At 39.4% G+C, this 20,082-nt stretch overlaps 1 protein-coding gene and 1 non-coding gene across 3 annotated transcripts; both read left to right on the forward strand.

Annotated features, from left to right (window-relative positions):
• The first annotated feature begins 540 nt into the window (after positions 1-540).
• LOC146316627 (kinesin-like protein KIF23) lies at positions 541-13,574 on the forward strand. Of its 2 annotated transcripts, XM_084733517.1 has the most exons (23): positions 541-727; positions 980-1,046; positions 1,539-1,667; positions 1,965-2,070; positions 2,261-2,397; positions 2,524-2,639; positions 2,721-2,891; positions 3,082-3,126; positions 4,527-4,639; positions 4,915-5,036; positions 5,724-5,826; positions 5,907-5,986; positions 6,064-6,183; positions 6,277-6,436; positions 7,369-7,530; positions 7,607-7,773; positions 8,328-8,501; positions 9,130-9,333; positions 9,718-9,951; positions 10,983-11,071; positions 11,162-11,240; positions 11,810-11,880; positions 13,043-13,574. In XM_084733517.1, exons 1-23 carry the CDS (start codon positions 714-716, stop codon positions 13,056-13,058), a joined length of 2,679 nt encoding a protein of 892 aa, XP_084589643.1. In that variant the 5' UTR covers positions 541-713; the 3' UTR covers positions 13,059-13,574. The 2 variants fall into 2 exon arrangements, with proteins under 2 accessions (XP_084589643.1, XP_084589644.1); XM_084733518.1 differs by lacking the exon at positions 3,082-3,126 and having other exon boundaries at positions 543-727.
• Positions 4,705-4,800, forward strand: LOC146316628 (Z30 small nucleolar RNA). Its single transcript, XR_014771815.1, has one exon. It is a non-coding gene; the product is annotated as a Z30 small nucleolar RNA (small nucleolar RNA).
• Positions 13,575-20,082: the final 6,508 nt, after the last annotated feature.

Consider the following 20,082-nt stretch of genomic DNA (forward strand, 5'->3'; position numbering starts at 1 on the left):
TACAGCATATAATCAAATATTAATATTTTATCTATTTTAGGAGTTATGAGGTTTTAGTTTAGGTTATTGTTAGGTTTATTTATAAGATAAGACATTCTTGTTTTTTAGTTTATTTTTTGTCATTAATTGTTAATTAATTGTTCTTTAAAAAAAATCTTGTATGAGAATAACTTGCCACTGGGGTTAGTACTCTTATCAGTCAATATTCAATATTTAGACTTTCTTCTTTTATTCTTTATTTGGATTCCCATTAGCTTACACGACGTATAGGCCTTTCTCCCTGAAGTGTTGTCAATATTAAATAAATGAATAATGAATTTTAATAATAATAATAATAATAATAATAATAATAATAATAATAATAATAATAATAATAAACAACACAGCAGCAACAACAATAATAATGATAACCCATGCTGGCAACATTTAGCTGTAATAATGTGAAATAATCTCCTAGACTGCGTTTAAAATGAGTCAAAATGTAATATCCACACTCCGTTCCAATTGGTGGCGGTAACGCGTCATAACGTTGTTTACCATCCGCTATAGCGCATCAGGAAAAGGAAGAAGACGGAAGCACGTGATTAGCTGTTCTGAAATCTGATTGGCTGCTGCACTGACGCGTTTTGAAAAACTCGTCTGATTTGGGGCGGAGGGAAAGTTCAAAATTGTAGCAACAGGAACGGGGACATTACAAGAAACAACGAGTTAAGATGATCAGACAAGCGTAAGTAGAGTTTAACATTTTTACACTGCGTTTAAAATACATTACCTACAACTATTATGCTAACTGTAAATGTCCTTTTGCAGTTTTCTTGTCCACGGAATTAAAACAAGGGATAGTTAGCTTAGCCCTTATATTAGCCGGGGGCTGTTAAGCAATCTAGCCGGCGGCTTTGTTAAGCTGTTATCGTCTCATCGCTCCTGTAATGAGGCTAATGCTAACAGTGCTAATGAAATGTGAATTATATTTTTTCAGGAAGGGTAAAACCCCCCGCAAGCCTCCTCCCAAAAAACCCTCCAGCAACCAGAAGGACCCGGTTGGGGTGAGTGTCATGAGTTTTTTTCAAGCAGTAACGTTAACAAACAGAAACTCAGTACTTTTGGGACGTGATATGCAAATGTTGTAGACTTATAACTGCCTAACTTAATTGCAAGATTTTAGGGCATTTAACATAACTCTATTTTATTTCATTTATTATATATTTTAATCACTGTACCAGAATATCTCCCCTGATGTGGACGTTTTAAAGGCTTTGTGATTTTTCCTTTTCTATTTGTATACCTCTTTGTTGTTCTTCCCATTTCTTTTTGCTATTTTTCATATTTATTTAATTTCTATTTATTTCACAGGCAGCATTTTATATATACATGGTCCTTGTTCTAATTGAGTTTTTTAAACAGCTGTAATTATTAAAAATAATGTGAAAGTTTAGTGTTTCAGTGCCCTGATGTAAATTTGATTTTATATATTTAAATGAAGAATATTGACTGATCTATCAGTATTGGAATTGTTGACTGGTGTGTCTTTTACTCAGGTGTACTGTCGTGTCCGACCTCTGGGTGTGGAAGACGAGGAGTGCTGCATTGAGGTGATCAGCAGCTCCACCATCCAGCTGCACGCCCCTGAAGGCTTCAAAACAAACCGAAATGGAGAGTACAAAGAGGTAACACATCTAGTGAACCTGGAGTAGTTTCTGTGTTTCCTCTTTGTTGTAGGACTTCAGAGAAATGGCTGAAGTAATTGCCATTGTTTACACAATGATCACGATTTATCCAGCAGCTCCTCCCTTACATTGAAAGGAGCTAAACAATGAGCTTGTGTCTGAGTGTCATAGAGAGACTGTTGTAGTCAATGTATTGGGAGATAAAATAGCACAGCAGTCTTTTTATGTGATTTGTTGGTGGTAAGGAAAAAAAAAATTCTCCCTAAATGTTTCTGATTACTTTTCTTTGTTTCTCAGACGCAGTATACCTTCAAAAAGGTATTTGGAGTCTCAACATCTCAGATGGAGCTGTTTGAGCATGTGGCCAAACCTCTTGTTGATGACTTAATCCATGGAAAAAATGGTAAGAAAAAAAACATTATTTTTTTTTAAACATTAACATTTAAACTGTAGGTAGCTGATGGATTTACCTACTTAATTTCAGTAATTCTGTTTTAGTCCCACCCACTGAACCTTTCTGCAATTTAATCTGCTCAGGAACCAAGTGCTGTTTAGCTTTTAAGTTATTATTGTCTCCTTTCTGCTTGTTGCAGGTCTGCTCTTCACCTATGGGGTCACAGGAAGTGGAAAGACGTTCACCATGACAGGCTCTCCAGGCCAGGGTGGACTTCTACCTCGCTCGCTTGACATGATCTTTAACAGTATAGGACCCTACCAGGCCAAACGATATGTAAGAACATTCAAGAACAGTGTTGATCATCTCTTATACCCACATAAACATAATATTATTTTGTCAGATCTGTACATTTGTTTATCTAATTTAATTTGTCGTGTCTTATTTGTTTCTTTATTTCAGGTTTTTAAGACAGATGACAAAAATGGTATGGAGGTCCAGAATGAAGTCGATGCTTTGTTGGAGCGCCAAAGGCGGGAAAACAACTTGTCTGTCCCTAAACCACTCCAAAACTCCAGGTAAGTCTGAGTCCTGTGAAATACCAGTGTCTGTTACAATGTAACTGATGAATAACATGCAAGTCACGTCTTTGATTTCAGACAAAAGCTTGATCCTGACATAGCTGATATGATTAAGCCTGAGGAGGCTTGTAAAGCAGATGGTGTGGACGAGGACAGCAGCTACAGTGTCTTCGTCTCCTACATAGAAATCTACAACAACTACATCTACGATCTCCTGGAGGAAACTCAGGAAGATGCAATCAAGCCAAAGTGAGTTCAGGAAATCTAAAGTGGAAGAAACATAATTCATATGAATAAATGTGCATTTTAAATACAAGCTTTAACTGTTTGAGTAGTCAGACACTTTAAATTTTATATCGAAATTAAAGTGGTTTTTAGAGGTGATTATTCAATGTCAGATTAGCTGGAGGACAAAATTATTGTCTTTTCTTTTTACTAGGTGGAATGGTGGAGGCACACCTGTGCGCCAGAACACTGAGTTCATGTATGTGACCAGTGAATACTCAGACTTCATATAACTCTTCAATACATAAGACTTGTAGCCTGATTTTCCCCTTACACGTAAATGTACAGTCTAGACTGTAAATGGAACCTTGTCAACACTGGAGACATTTTCAAACTTTCATACAAATGTTATGGAAAGTTTTGAAAATCTCATTTCAAAGTGGAGTTTATCAAAAAAGAGATTAAGTATCAATACCAAAACAATACTACAAAACACTAAATATTCTTTAGGTCCACTTCCAATATGTCCATTAATAAACTCAGTATATTTAATAGATAGTTTGCATTATTTGAAACTGGGTTGTATTTAGTACTTGTCCATAGTCAGTGTGTTAACTACAGTAGATGGTGGTTGACACACCCCTAGTTTAGAGAATTAGCAGGAGTGCGGCTATAGGAACCTAATCAATGTAATGCTATGAACAGGGTCAGCAGCAAAATGTATCTTAGCCAAAAAAAAAAAAAAAAATCAAAGGCAGGTTAAGTGTGTGTTATATTTAAATTGTTTTCAGTGCTTTACCTTGCTGTCAGACAGCCTTTTTGGATGCAAAACTACTGATACATGAGCCAAATATTCCCCCACTCAACCAACCAAACTCCATTAATCAATAATTTACCTACCTCATAAGACCATGGGAGTTGCTGGTCCACCACTGCTTCGCTCGGTTAGATTTTGTGCTGTTGTGTGTCTGGGGGCGTGCTGAGTGTACCTCTGACAACCTCACTTCAAATAATCTGAACTATCCCTTTAAGGTTTTGGACTGATGAACAAATCAAGCAATTTGAAGATGCCTCCCAGGGCTTTAGGGATTTGTGATGGCCTTTTTAGTTTAGAATCTGATATTTTGTAGAGCAAGTGATTCATCAATTAATCCAACGAATTAAGACATAATCAAGTTGCACAAGAACTTTGCCTGAATAAAAAATGCACTCAATTTGGCAAAATTACACTTAAAATCAAATGGTCTGAATGTATTAAGTATTTAGCATGAGCAAGCATCCAGTGTCAAAATTTGGCGCTTTGTGCTTTTATCAGTACCCAGAAAATACTTGTTACCCAGCCTTACCCAAAAGCGACAGAGTCGCCGATTGGAGGCGACACAGTTAATGTCTCCTGTGTTGATGAGTGTTCCTGTAGTCCTAAAAATCATTACATTTCCCCACTGCTGCTTGTAGTCTTTGTTATGGCTCCTGAATGTGCTTAAACCTGCTGTCTGCTGCCTTGTCTGGTGCTTCATTCTCGTACCTGTTTAATTATTTCCCATGGCTGGAATCAAGCCACATTAATACCCCCTCCCAATGTTTGAGTCACCACATCTGTTGGATGAAAAATGCAATTTCTCGTCCTCAGTGAGTAACACTTTCATTCTCTCCATGTAGACCACCTCAGTCTAAAATCCTCAGAGAGGATCAGAATCACAACATGTACGTGGCGGGTTGTATGGAGGTTGAAGTCAAGTCTGCTGAGGAGGCATTTCAAGTATTCTGGAAAGGTAAGTTGTCATCAGATTGACATTTTGAACCCAAAGAGTCAAATTTAAGAGAGAAGGGAAAATTACTGCACTGATGATTGTAGATGTGACTGACCTGGCAGTGCTGGCCTCCGGGTCGACTCTGGCCAGGAAATGACCCCGTTAATCTTCTCTCTGAGCAGGTCTTGTAAAAGTTAAATGGATCAGTTGGAGTTTTACACTAAAAGACTTTGTAGTGGTGAAGATATGTGAATTAATATGGTTTCAAAAAAGTTTTGTACACTGTGTTGTTCCAGGTCAGAAGAAGCGGAAGGTTGCAAACACTCGCCTGAACAGAGAGTCCAGTCGCTCCCACAGCGTGCTCATCATTAAACTGGCTCAGGCTCCTCTTGATGCGGACGGTGACAACGTTCTCCAGGTTCGTTCAAACTGAAGTTGAATCGGAGGCTGTATTAAGGCTCATTTATGCTCTGTGTTAGACATGCATATGGATACAGACAGAACCTTTTGTCCACACTCTGCGTTCATTTCGTCCAAACATATTTTCTGAAGGCTTACGGACATGGATGAACTGGAGCAGTACCTCCAGCATGTCACCTTTCTTCTGTTTCCATCATGGTTTAGTTTTTGTTGATCGTGTTAATTTTTAGACCGTACAGTTTACAGTCTGATGCTGTTGCATTGCTCTATGTACAACAACGCAGTTTAAAAACAAGAGAAGCTTTATCAACCACGTGTTCCACCTTCACATCATTAGCACGTTGTCAAAGTTATTTAATTAGTGTGCCAGCTAATATAAAACTATATTCATGCCCTTTATTCATTTTTTATTGTTATAAGTGTTACAGCCTGTTACTGTAATGCACACTATCTGACAAAGGAAAAAAAAGGGAAGCTCGATGTGAGGAATCTCAGTCGATGTAGTGGTCACCAACCGATGAGTCAAATCTTTGGCATTCATTGGGCAGTCCGAATCGATACTGAAGTCCTACTAGGGAAAACACTATGAGCAATTCCACAACCCAGCTGCCTGAACGGAGAAGCAGTTTTGTACACATTGAACATAACTCAGTTTTGATATTTATGTATTCTCTTATCTTGTCAGGATAAAAACCAGGTGACTGTTAGTCAGCTGTGCCTGGTGGACTTGGCAGGAAGTGAGCGCACCGGCAGGACTGGAGCAGAAGGCACTCGTATACGTGAAGCAGGTTTGTTAAACTACAAATAAAACCAATTTTTGATGTTTATTTAAGTTCACTTGAGATTAAATGGCATTCTTACATCGTAGGTAACATTAATCAGTCTTTGCTGAACCTGCGGACGTGCATTGAGATACTTCGAGAAAACCAGATGTGTGGCACAAACAGGGTATGAATGACTAAAACTGAACACTGTCATTATATTTACTGATGAACTATGCAGTTAATGTAAGTTTTCTCTCGTAGATGGTTCCCTACAGAGACTCTAAAGTGACACATCTGTTCAAGAACTACTTTGACGGAGAGGGCAAAGTGAAGATGATTGTTTGCGTCAATCCCAAGGCTGACGACTACGAGGAAACCTTGGTACGTTCATCCTGCGCAATAACTGTCTCCATCACTCTGAATGAATGCGAGTCTCTTTTTGTCTGACGCACAAGACGCGCTCTGTTTGTCCAGCTGGTGATGCGGTTTGCAGAGATGACTCAGGAGGTGGAAGTGGCTCGTCCAGTGGACAGGCCCATCTGTGGCTTCACCCCGGGCCGTCGCCATAGAAACCAGGTCTTTAAAGAGGAGCTGTCACGCAAGCTGGAGGAGCGTGGTGGTCCAGTTGACAGAGGTATGTTATGGATTGTATCAGCCAACTCTGCCAAAATCCGACAATGCAGCTAATTATGAGGCTTTAGAGTCTATTTTATTTTCTTTGAATGTTCTTCAAATAAAATAGACTCTAAAGCCTCATAATTAGCTGCCCCAATTTTCACCAAAGTCAATCAACAAATGTAAAGATTCAAAATGGCGAAAAAAAAAAAAAAAGAAGCAGAATGAAATGACAAATAAGACAAATATGTTGATGAGTGATGTTGGCCCAAATGTAAGAAGGGCCTGATTTATAATAGTAATACTCTCTATGCAAAAAAAAAAAAAAAAATAAATAAATAAATAAGATTCAAGGTTCAGTACTTTATTGCCATATCATCAGAGTTGATTACAATTTGCCTCTGTGAGTTCACTAAAGAAGAGAAACAGACAAAAATATTAAAACCACTCACTCATAGAGCACAACATAATAAAGTATAAAACTAACCAAGCCCACACAATTAACTTGCTGAGCAGCCTGCAGTGTTTTGTTTGAAGTGTTAAGGAGGCGGACAGCTTCAGAATATGTGCTAGACTGGATCTTAGATGTTGATGAAAACAAGTGAAAACGTTAAATTTAACATTGATTGAAGTATTAAATTAAATGGCAAACATGTCAAACCACTGCTCATTTACATGTTATTTTAATTGCACCATATCAAAGAGAATCGGCCTGACGCAGTGGATTCAGATCTTTGAAGGAATGAATATTATCACAGCAGTTATTCAATCAGTTACTGCTTCCAAGTGTGTACTTAATCACATTAGTCCTCAAATAAGATGGAAAAAAAGTACACATTTATCTTTAGGTTTGAGCCAATTACTGTATTTGTACATTTTTCATATGTGGCATATTTTTATGCATATAAACACAGACATTTTAGCAGTCAAGTTAATTCTCTGTTTCCTCAGATGTGCCAGCTATTATAAACCATCTGGTGCACAACCTCCCACCTCTACCTTCCTGTGAACTGACCGACCCTCACGATGACATCACCCTGCCCAGACTGATCGAAGCTCTGCGGAACAGACACAGGATCAGGCAGATGATGATTGACGAATACAGCCAAGCAGGTGCTTATCACATTCTAGCTCTTGAACTTGAAATGTTGGATTACTTGCCTTGGCTCACATGTTTTCTTTCTTTTAGCCAACGTGATGAAGTCCATGCTCCAGGAACTTGACAAAAACCTCATGTCCAATGACAACTTTATACATGAACAAAACGGCAAACTGGCAGAGAAGGACAGAATAATCCAGAACAACAAGGCAGAGATCGACCGCTTGGAGAAGAAAAGCAAGATGCAAGAACACAAGGTGAGTGACGAGATCATTCATAGGGCTGTTGTCAACCAGAGTATCTTGGTCAACTGAAATTCTAACCTCTCCTCAACTAATCTGTTAGTCACAGTGTACTCTACTTGGTAGCCAAATGGATGCAAAGTTGCATATTATTTATGCAGTTTGACCTATTTTTTCCACACTTAACTATATTGTTTAATTCAGGTTATGTCTATCAAGTGAATTTGCATACAGCAACATCACAAACAAACATACTGTATATTTACTGTTTACCCACCAAGATCACAGAGCAGAGCTGTCTACCATATAACAACAGTCTGTGGGAAAGACCAGATTAGCCATGTAATATGCTAATGAGAGTTTAACAGGTTAACCTATAAAACATGGCACAACTTGAAGCTTTTAAAGTTTGAAGTCAGGTCATGGACAGATGGTATCTATCAATCACTGAGCTTTGACCAATGAGAATAGGTCATACAAGAAATCCTAATCATTCAAACCTTCAGGAGATTGTTGGTTCGTAGATGTGTTGCTTAGTCTCTTAAATGTGGCTCATGTTTCTGTTCCAGATTGACATCCTGCAGAAAACGACTAAAATCTATGAAGGTGACAAGCGTTCACTGCAGCAGGAGCTGGAAACCAGAGAGCAGCGGCTGCAGAGGGAGCTGTCTGACAAGAGACGTATGGAGCAGCGCATGCACGGCGTGGTCACTGACACCCAGCTCAAGTGGGAGAAAGAATGTGTGAGTTACGCCTCTTATAAGTTGAATTAATCTAGAATGTTTGCATTTCCTGAAGAAAATGCTTGTGATTGCTGCATCTTCTTGCACTACTGCTCGCCAGCCCAGCTTCTGAAAGATTCCCAACAAGAGGTGTTGGTGATTCAGTTTCATCTTCTTAAAGACATCAAAATTGTAGAAATATCATGTTTAATGTTGATGTAGCAATCTCCGTTGCATGAAATATTACCCACTTATGTATTGTGGCTGTTAGGTACAACATTCACAAATTTGGTTTTGGATTAAAGAGTTATGGCCCATTAAATTCCCCAGGCCATGTCTTCAAAAGTTTGGTAACCAATAATAGACAAACATTATGTATTCAGTGTCATCTAAATGTGGTATACCAGATTGGTGAAAATGAGATGAAATTTGTGCCAAAACCAGCAAAACAAAAAAAAGTCCACCAAAAAATCCCAAATAATGGAATATTTTTATAGGTATAAGTGGGTGTGGCATATATCATTAAAATCTACTTCATCCAAAGAACCCACTGTGCAGAAACATTTTTAAGTTTAGGCATGGCAAATAATCCAAGGTGGCAAACAGTCGGTGGTGTTGCTCTTAAAACATTTTGCCTCTTGCTGTGCAGGACAGACGCGTTAATGCGATGCAGCTGGAGATGCAAAACAAGCTCTGGGTGAAAGACGAGAAGCTGAAGCAGCTCAAGGCCATCGTGACAGAGGGCAAGACTCCAGGTCGTCCTGATCCTCCACCACGTCAGACGCAGCCCAAGCGACCATCAAGAGAGGAACGCCTCCCTGCAAAGAGATCGGCCTCACCGTCGCCTGTCCCTGTACGTTGTGCTGATAATGCACATGTAGAGCACCTGCCTACCTCCTAATAATGTATCTGTTACTAAATATTTTTAAGTGTTCATTCAGTTTTCTAATAATTTTAAGTCTGTGGAGTAGGGCTGCAACTAACCATTGTTTTCACTTTTATTACTCAAATATTTAGTCTACAAAATATAAGAAAATTGTCAATTTTTTAAGTCTGAATTTGTTTTTCCTTCACTTATCAGGGGAATTTTGGACAAATCTGGTTTGCAACAAATGACAACATACCCAGCCATTTACCAGTTTCATAAAGTATATTTTTGTCAGGACTTAATGGAATCCTTTGCTCTAGTTTTATGCATTTTCCTTCCTTCTTTTTTAATTGCCATGCTGCTCTGTAGACTGCGACCCCGGTGCGTCCGCTGCACCGTCGCTCCCGCTCTGCTGGGGGGGAGAAGTGGGTGGACCACAAGCCCTCCTCCAGCATGGACTTAGGTACGGTTTTGCAGCCCGTCATCCCCAACGCCATCCAGGTGTCTGCACCCAGTGAGAAGGCCCTGTCCAAGTGTGACAGATATGTGTTAACACACCAGGAGGTCGCCTCTGATGGCGAGATACAGACAAAACTTATTAAGGTAAGAATGCTGCAACAACATTTCAATCAGTATTAATGAGCGAGGTAACCACCAACATAATTTTCACTCACTCAGCAGAAGCTGCTATAGCTGGTGTTTGGAGCAGTTCATGTTTAACCACTATTATCTTTCACATTGATCAAATGAATGTCAGTCTTGAGAGTTAGTTATTTCTGGCTCTTGACTCAAAACAATCTGTGTAGCTTCATCAATCTCATCTCTGATGGAGGCATTTCTAAGCACCTGTACATGTGCTATTGCAGCCGGGGATTACTTTGGGTGATATTTTAGATAAAGCAACACATTTGAGACCTGACATCAAATCACAGAGAATGGACTGATCCTTTGCTTAATGGATTGGAGTTAAGCACCAGATCAGTAGAGTTTATGTCAGTTGTCTTAGGAGAGCAGGATATATGAGACTGTACAAAGTGTCTGTATCTAACTATATAAAGAAAGGAGACCTTTGGCAGGTTAAACCCTGCAGACAGTTGATTGAATGATGCAAAGTGGTCATTTCTTAGCCTGTCTTTGAAGCATTTTCTGCCTTTTCACTGCCAGTCCTGGTTTGTTACGTTTTTGGGATAAAAGGTGTTTGGAGGCAATGGGGCTTGTAGTAGAAGAAAGTTGGGATCCTTTTTCCTTAAAGGCATAATGTGTAACAGTTCCGCATTAAATTGTCTAAAAGTTGCATTGTGTGCTTGTATTATCCCAAATCTGTAATTCTGTTCAAGGTAATGGCGTCATATCCCCTTCACCCTCTAGTTGCTATATTTTAAGTGGAAATGCAGGAAAACACCAGATGATATGTCAGAGAGTGAGTAAGGATGTCCGCTGATTTTACCCGAGCCACGTCAGATAGATTCTCATCAGCAGTGGTGGTTGTTAAATAATGAAGTCACCAACTCCAGTGATTCCAAGTTACTTCACATTGTCATCAAAGTCCATCTTGTCTCTTTCTCAATTTTCCACTTTAGATGAACCACTAGTTAACACTGTATTTTCCCTCCTACTTGTTCATAATGTTTCAGGGTGAGGTGATTAAAACCAGAGGAGGAGGACAGGCTGTCCAGTTCACTGACATCGAGACACTGAAACAGGAGGTCGCCACAGCCCAGAGGTAGCAGCCAACAGACAGTGATCAGCTGCTGATTAGCTGAATGTTTAGAACGATGTTTTAACATTTCTTAATTTGCATTTATTTTTGAAGCCGCAAAAGAAAATCTTCAGAAGGCAAACCGGCCAGTGGAGATCAATCAGATGGAGCTTGGACTGATGTGGAGACGAGGGTAAGATGTTAATCTTGATTAGTCTCCACTAAACTACAGTTGCATGTGTCTTAGAAAGCAGACAGATCATGTGATGAACTTGACTTCATGACTGCCAGCCTAAAACACATTCAGTCTTATATCTCTTGTTTTAGTTAGAAAATATTTTTGACTGGATAAATTTTGCCACAGTTGAATGCTTAGAGGCTACAAACAATTATTTTAATTATCTGCTTGTTATTTTCTCCAGTAATGAGTGAATAGTTTGTTCTATAAAATGAGATGTTATGACCACAATAAGTGCTGATTAATTTCATTTATTTCAGCTCTAAATATAATACAAGATCCACTCACTACAGACTCAGAAATTATGGTAGATTTATATCTTTACATCTCTCTGTGTGCATAGTGTAATTTTAGCTATCTTTGGACTTTGCTGTAGATAATCCCCCCAGGTCACTCATGTAGCATATTTAACATCATACAATAATTGCAAGCACAGACAAACATTTAACATCTTCCCTGTGTTGTTGGTCAAATTTCTGTAAATTTACTAACAATTTGGGTCACAATTTGTCTTTTGTTTGCAGTGCTCTGTGGCCATGGAAATGAGGGCTGGATCAAACATGGGTCCTGGCTATGAGCATCATGGGATCACTAAGTAAGTTGTTGTCTTTTTTTTTAGAGCACATCTAGGGATGTCATGATACCAGGGGCCGTGTTCACAAAGCTTCCCAGTACAAAGAGTTCCTCAAAATGATGAAATTCTAAGAATTTTCTTAGAATTGTGACATTTTCTAAGATTTTCCCCTCATCGTTAAGAGTAGATTCTGGTAAAGATAAATTATTCATGACACATATTGGCCCTTAAAAGAGTTCCGAAGGTGAAAAACTGTCAGGAGTAGGGAAGAAGACTTTTAATAAGCTTAAGAGTTTCTTAAGCAGTGGAGAAAGGTAGAAGTATTCTCCAAATGCTGAATTTCAGTGAGTTAAGGACATGATACAGGGACAATGTTTGTGGCTTATCTCATTACAGATGTGCCCACATAATAATAATAATAATAATATGCAAATTGTCACTAACAGTGCATTTTTCTCTGTAAATTAATTAAGTTTCTGTCCCATCCTTGCTCAGAGTTGCTTTGAGAGTTTTCTGAAATGACTTCTAAGCCACTAGTCCTTGCTAGAAGTTTTTTTTTTAAGTTTTTCTGATTCTCTGAATATTTGTGAATACGGCCCCTGACACTTAGTAGTTGATACTAATAACAGTGAAAGTCTGTAATTCTTGATACCCAATTTGATTAAAAACAACTGAACGTTACAAACAGCAACAACAGTGACATAATGGTAACATGCAATTCAGGATAAGGGTGACAAGGGCACTTTGGATATGTTGTTAATGTAAAATTAGAAATAACTGAAACTCATTCACCTTGATTTCTTTGAATAAATCTGGATGTCTCTATGTGAGGTGTTTCACAAAGTTGGAAGAGTTTCCTCCTTTCATCTGAAAAGTTTGAATGCAAAGCTCTTCCATACACGACTTTTCAAACTTTGGTATCGGACACACTGGGTGTAGCTCTGTTTGTAGTCTGTGTCAGTCCTCTGTAGTGGCCCTTTGCTGCATGTTGTTCCCGCTCTTGACACAGGAGAGAACAAGAAGGGTCCCAGCTGCTCTTCTGCTGTACCTTAAAATTAAGGAAAATATATTAGTTTGGCCTCAACATATCAAAGTATTGTTATCGTGACATCCCTCATCACATCTGAGAATAGCACTTCCTCTGTGGTACACCGTATCTGATTAACTCTGTTCTCTTTTACAGACGCAGAAAACCTTAAAAGCAGCCGCCAGCTGCTGCACTGATCACTGCCCTGGCTCTTGTGCAATAGTCTGAACTTTTTTATATTTAGCTCTAGTGATAATATTTAAACATTTTCCACACTTTTATATATGCAAACTTGTATATACATGGCTCACCAAAGCTACTATACTGTAAAATATTTTATGTTGTGTTTGAACCAAGAGAAAATGAGTGTTATTGATTAAGCCAAGGATGGTGGTAAGTATTTCGTTACTGTGGCCCTGCTGCTGACAAGAGTCTGTTTGCACATCTGTGTAATAATGTAGTCACAATTGTTACTTGGCACACGAAGAGATGATGTGAAGCTGCCACAGTATTGATTAGTATTTGTCCTCCACAAACTGTTTCTGTCTGATTGGTGAATTATGTTGAGCTTCTTGTAGAGTTTGATTAATCCAGTTCTTTATATATAAAATCTGCTTCTGCCACTGATGAAACTGAGCTCTCCTGCCTTCACTGTATAAACTCGGGAATAAAATTCCTTTGCAGCACCGGTTTGTTGTGTTTATATACTCAGAAGGATACAATGCAAACATGAACGCAACGTGTAACACTCCAAGCAACAAGCACCGTGATCATTTCTGACCACTAGGTGGCAGCACAGGACAGCAGTACATTCTAAGTCTTGAACATCAGGGTCCAGTTGCGCTGCAGGAATACTTGAGAGGCTCAGGATGTTTCACTCAGCTACGGGGAGACATCCCTCATACTGCACTATTCAGCAAGTATGTTAATATGACAAGAAACACTAACTATGAATGTCACTGAAGACAAGTTCAGGTTTTGTGTCATGTGATGAATTATACCATCTTTGCAGTTGCAAGGACTAAATTTGGGCAACTTAAAAAAAAAACACAGATCCCAAGTCTGCAACTGTTGTCAACTGTCAACAACTGTTGATGGGCTAATAAGTAGTGACTGTTTATTTCAAAATTATGTTTGGGAACAGATTAGTTTTGTGGAGTTGGAGCTCTGGGCAATCCTGTGCCAAGAGTGTAGCAATATTCTCCCTGGCATATAAACAAAGTCTGCATTCAATTACTTTGTAGAAATTGCTTTCCTGTGTTCATGCTTCATTAGATATTCATTATCTTAAACAAGACACCTTGTATATAAGTCCATATTAAATTAGTCTGGTTGGCTGCCTTCAGGTTGAGTCAGCTGGGTCCCAGGCATTAAAGAGCCTGACTGTCATGGCCTTCACTATTGTGTGGTTTGCTCTCCATTTAGTTTGGTGGCTTGGTCATAACCTACAAGCCTTTTTTTTAACCACAACACCATGAAAATACTCCCTTACAAGTAAAAGTCCTTATTAGGTATCAAACAAGCCTCTGTACACCATTTTCCGTTAAAGATTTTTGGAACTTAGGTGCTATCTACCAAACCAGCTTGATTTGCTGCAAATTTTGAGTGGAACCAAGGATCCTCATCACCAGAGGGCGCTGCACAGTGCATGACCTGTAGAATATGGCCCAATCCCAATGTCCCCTCAAAAGCCTTAAACCCCGAACCCTCACAGACTTTTGCTGACATCAACTGGTAGTGTTTGAGTGTGAGAGGCTGCAAGGGCTCCAAATGGTCTAAATAGGAGTGGGACCACACTTTGTTATGTATCAATGACATCTTTTTAAACGTAAAAACGAATCTGATAAAAGCCTCTTATTAATTCTGGCACACGTTTTATTGTCAATATTTCTTGTCTGTTTAATTATTAGTACTTAGATTTACCTTTTGAGGTTTCTGTGTCTATTATTTTTATTGGCTGATTTATTTGCCGCAGTCCTGAAATGTTTGGATTCTGATAAACCATGGAAAACAGTCAAATAATCAACATTGGGACATTGGGATATCAAATACCCAATTTGGTTTCCAAGGAAAACCTACTTTATTTTGGTTACAGCTGGAAAACAACTTTTTAGGTTCTGAACCTATTTATTTTTGGTGGAAATGCCCTGAACGGTTCAAAATTAGAGACATGAATGTCAATGGTCCATGTTGGTGAAAAAAAATCTAATTGTTATATAATTGGGTTGTTTAATCATGCATTTTTGTTAAAGCAGCATATTTAATATAGCTGATGGAGGTGGAGCAAATGTTTACTACTTCATATACTGTTTTTAATAATTTAACCTATAAAAATGCATTAGTATTTACATGCAGATATGATTTTTATTTAAAATGGTGATCCTAAAAGTAATGACTACAACTGTCAAATATAGTGGAGTAAAATTGCCAGCATTTCCCTCTAAAATAGAGTGAAACAGCATTATCAAGTAGCAATAAAAATGGAAGTACATGGAGTTACCTTCCACCACCGTTTGTGTTTTTTGCTGCTTTTGGCCGATAAAAAGGCAAAATATACAGTAAATTATAGATGGAATAACAATCAGTGATGCATTTCAAACCACTGCCAGCAGACAGGAGTGTGAGAAAACCCTTCAGCTTGAAAACTGCAGCAAAACTCCAACTTTGTGAAATGTCAGTGTCCAGTTTCACTGTCTTTTATCAACTGAGCATCAGCATTCTAATGACCATCTGAAGCTGGTGGTACAGTCATCCAGGCTTTGAGTAGACAGTTGAAATCTCATCTAGCACCAGTCTGGCTGGGTTTCAATTGGAAAGCACTGGAGAGTGACTAACATGGAGCCTCTTGGAGAGGGTCAAGAGCCAAGAGCAACCAGTGGCCATTAAATTCACTCCTATGAGATATCGAGTGCTTTGCTTTTTGACCAGGCTCTGTTTGATGTGCTGCACCACACTATTATCCCCAGCTCCTCACTGCTGTAAGCCCTCCACAACCAAGTGGTGTGAGCATTATAAAGATGTTATTATGAAACTCCTGTTGGGCTCCTGATCAACATTACCACTTTCAAAGAGACACTTGAGGAAAATAAATGAAAACTGCGCTCAAAAGCCTGCAATAACCATAAAACTAAGTCTTAAAGACGACACCATTCATCCGAATGTATGGTAAGAATACATCACTCTGCGTTTCAGAGCATCAACTTTATGATTATGCATTATGCTTATCAATGTTATTAAACTTGCTGGAGGGAATTCTGATGTTCTACTTGAATACACACAGTCAATTAGACCATCTCAGATTTTAAAAGAGCACGCCTAATTGCAATGTTTTATTGACTCTTTGCTTGAATGGCTCTGATAAAGAGGTCTTAAGCTGCCTTTTGGCACAGGCAGGATGAAGTAATTTTCACACCAATCCTTGATGCTGATGAGGGCTATTCATAATTTAGTGGTTCAAAGTACCACTGTCCAAGATTGTACCTGTCATATAGTCATTTTCTAAACCTTATCTGATTAGAACTATATTTTCTACTTCCATAACATGTTATTCTACTCACTAGTAGCAGCTAGTCCTTTAAAATATCATTTAACCTTGCAATAACAAACCACAAATTGAGAACACAACAATCGGCTTTTAAAGTGTAGAATTTAGTGGTGTCTAGCAGTGAGCTTGGAGGTTGCCAACTCTCCTCTTCCAAGCAGGTAGGAAAAACTACAGTGGCTATAAAACTTGTGCAAAACACAAAAGGCTGTTTCTAGAACCAGTGGTTGGTTTGTCTGTTCTGGACTTCTGTAAAAACATGGAAAACTCCATGGAAGAGGGCCTCTGTAGACACAAACAGCTCAATCTATGAAAATGGAAACAACACTTGATATTTTCAGGTGGTTATATACTAATGAAGGCAAATTAGTATTATATCCCATTTCTGCCATATTTTGCAAATAAATCCCCAGAAATATTTCACGCTGAACCTTTTCCATGAATCAACTAGCAGAGTGCTTGCTTGTGTGTTTCCTGTAAAACAGGCAGCTAGGGAGGGACTTATGACAGACAATGATTGGCATTTACAGTAGCTAATACCACTGTGCCATGTAGCTAAAGCAGTCCATGGATGTAAAGCTAGGAGGGAGAGTGGCCCTATTAGCTGACTCTTCCCAGACTGAGAGCTGTCAGTGAACACGGCCAGATCTGGACCAAAATAGTCTCAGAGACCAATGAAGGCCTGCTCCACAACAAATAATAGGCTACAGTACGGACATGGTTTTCTGCGCCCCAGGGCTTAGTCACTGCTAACTAATCTAATGGCAGTTAGCACAAGTAAAGCTATCTTTCCACCAGGAAACTCCATAAACAACCTCTACTTTATTATAAATTGAGAAAGCATTTCACTGGAAATACTCTGAAACACCATTAAAATACTTAGATATAGAATATCTGCAAATTGGCTTTTTGTTGGGCCAGATACTGACATACTGGTGACATATAGTGCAATACATATGTGATAAGAACACTTAAACATCGATTTTGACTTCATGGGAACTTTAAATTAATTTAGAAAACGTGTAAGCAAACAACTTCCAAATTACACATTGAGCAAACACTGAACACATCACTATTCATTTGGAGTCATGTTTGTGTCCACCTCTTGAATGTTCCTCACTTAGTCCTGAGGGAAACATCTGGCTCTTCAGCTGTTAAATGCTCTGCTAACACATCAATTAGTTGCTAACTGTCCGTCTGCTCTTAAGTGCTGGGCAGGTCGTGTGTATGGTGTGTTTTTAGAAAATTTCCACTGACTGCTGCAGCTTAAAAACAATGCTAAGAGATCGGTGAGAGTGAACCAAAACTGTAAAGTTGCAGGCACAAAAAAAAACAAAAAAATCGGGTTTATCACTACAAGTGACACATTACACACGGTTATTTGAGCTATTGTAAATATAAAATATGGACTACAGCAGCTTTAACGTAGCTATTTTGATTTGGTAAATTTGTCTTGAGCAGCGGGTTCACGACCTCTTTCTGCTTACATGATTAACACGCTGTACTGAATCAGGCTGTGAAAAGTGGGCATGAGTTTAAATAGGTGTGATGAAAGTGTAACCCTATCTGGTAGCACTCTATACTTGGCTGCACGGGGCATCTGAGGAATGGCCGCGGTTTCGGTTGCTTCCAAAGCTGTATCATAACAACTGAATGGTTGCTGATTTGAAGGGCATGTCGAAGTGAGAACCTCAATCACAGCCACAGCTGTCCTTAAAACCAGAACCCATTACAAGGTTTTCTGCCTTCTTTTTCTGGCGAGGATAACAATCCCTGACAATGCAAGTCAATTAGTGGGAAACACAAGTAAATACTGCATGAGAGCACAGCTTTGCAAATCAAGGCTGTGAGCAGGGTCCGTACACTACGTCTTCATATGTCAAGGCCGTGGCTTGCTGCCAGCTAAGTGTGTTGGGCCAGAAAGATATGTGAATGCAGATGAGTGTTGACAGCCAGTCAATTGTCATTCAGCCCATCTCCCAGCCTCTTGGGACTCATCTGGCTTTTTTTTCCTTTTTCTTTTCTTTTTTTTTTTTTTGCAGGTCTCCTCTTCGCTGCTGGCTCGCCTCACGCTCCTCTGCCTTAATGCATACTAAAATGCACAGTGGAGGCATGAGGCACCGTGTTCAGTGTTAATAAAAGGTAAAAGCTCCCACGCTCTCTTTTCTGCTGCTGCGGCTGTGACGAGCAGATGGGTCAAAGAGTCACAAACTCGCAGAGACTCCCGGAGGTAAAGTTTGGTTTTTCAGCTGTTTAGAAGCACATTGGATGAGAATTGCTCTGACCCTTAAGCGCATGTGGTTAGTGGTTCAGAACACCTCATCCCATCTGCTGCCTCCTCCTCCTCCTCCTCTTCCTGCTCTGGTTTTTAGTCTGAAATGTCACTTTCCTGCTCTTACTTTATGCAGCTGATCACTGGTGGACTCAGAGAGGGTGGGGGGCTTTCTTAGGGTGACTTCCCCCAATGGTGCCCTGTTTTTTTTTTTTTAGAAAAAAAAGTGGGGAGAAAATGTAGTCAAGTGCCCTGTAAGGAGCCCTTTGTGAAAAAAAATGCAATCTAGAGTAGACAAAACATGGTTAAGTGCCTGTTTGGATGCTCTTCCAGTGGAAAAAATGTGATGTAGTGCCATATAGGCTGCCCTACATGCCAGAAAATTAGTTGGCCTCCAAATGTTTAAATAGTTAATAGTTCCCTTGGTGTTTTAGTTACAGAGGTGCAGTAGTTACTGTAGCCTATTTTAAGTCACCATGAATGCATCATTACTTTTTGTGAGCCACAGCATATACAGCTGGTGCCCTTTTTATTTTTTCTGCCCTTGTCTCTCAGAAAGCCTGAGTCTGCCACTGCACTTGACAACTTTTTGATGACTCTAACAGATGCTCGGTCTGTCACTGTCCATTTTATTTGCTGACGTCCATGTTATCATCTCGAGCTCAAGTTGTAATGAGGAATCCATTTGTCCTCATGCTGTTGTGGTTACACACCAACAATGACAGAGTTGACCACTGACAAACGCAATTCAAGACATGACTGATTTCTTAGTGCAAATATTGGAAGCCATTGTTGTGTAGGATCATTATGGCCAAATTGGGCTGAATAGTGTTTTTTCCTCCCTGTCTTTGTTCTTGGCAGCCGACTAAGTGCTTGCAGCTGTCAGTTGAGTGTATTCTCTTTGCCCAGTATATGTGGCTTGGCTGCACTTTTAGCTGGCTGCGTCCTTACTGTGGTGACAGTATGCCATGACTGATTTCCGTTGACTCACTTTCATTGTAACCACAATGTGTCGCTCACAGAAAAACCCTGACTGCTTTTTTACAAGTGGTTGATCTCATCTAGTTAACGCGGCGGAGTAACCGGGCCTTGCGTGCAGTTGGCTGATTATTTAAGCAGCGCTCCAAGCAGTTTGCTGATGAAATGAAAGGAGAGGAGATGCCAGAAATGATTGTACTGACAATGGCACAATGCAGGATGATGTATGATGACTAAATGGTATTTGGATGTGCTGGAGATTGACTCAACTTTCTCACATCACATGAATCTTCGAGCTTCATTTCTGCAAGTACAAAGAATAAATGAGTGCTAAAAACACCTCTTATTAACCCGCTAAACTGATATCTGCAAGTCCTTGTTTGCTACAGAGACGAAGAGAATGGT

This window comes from Lutjanus erythropterus, chromosome 13 (assembly GCF_056507025.1).
Source record: "Lutjanus erythropterus isolate fLutEry1 chromosome 13, fLutEry1.hap2, whole genome shotgun sequence".
NCBI lineage: Eukaryota > Metazoa > Chordata > Actinopteri > Lutjaniformes > Lutjanidae > Lutjanus > Lutjanus erythropterus.

Excerpts from the sequence above, each read along its gene's own strand:
- LOC146316627 (XM_084733517.1), top strand. Across the intron at positions 7,774-8,327 it reads GCAAGATGCAAGAACACAAG|ATTGACATCCTGCAGAAAAC; the intron begins GTGAGTGACGAG and ends TTTCTGTTCCAG. Across the intron at positions 9,952-10,982 it reads TACAGACAAAACTTATTAAG|GGTGAGGTGATTAAAACCAG; the intron begins GTAAGAATGCTG and ends ATAATGTTTCAG.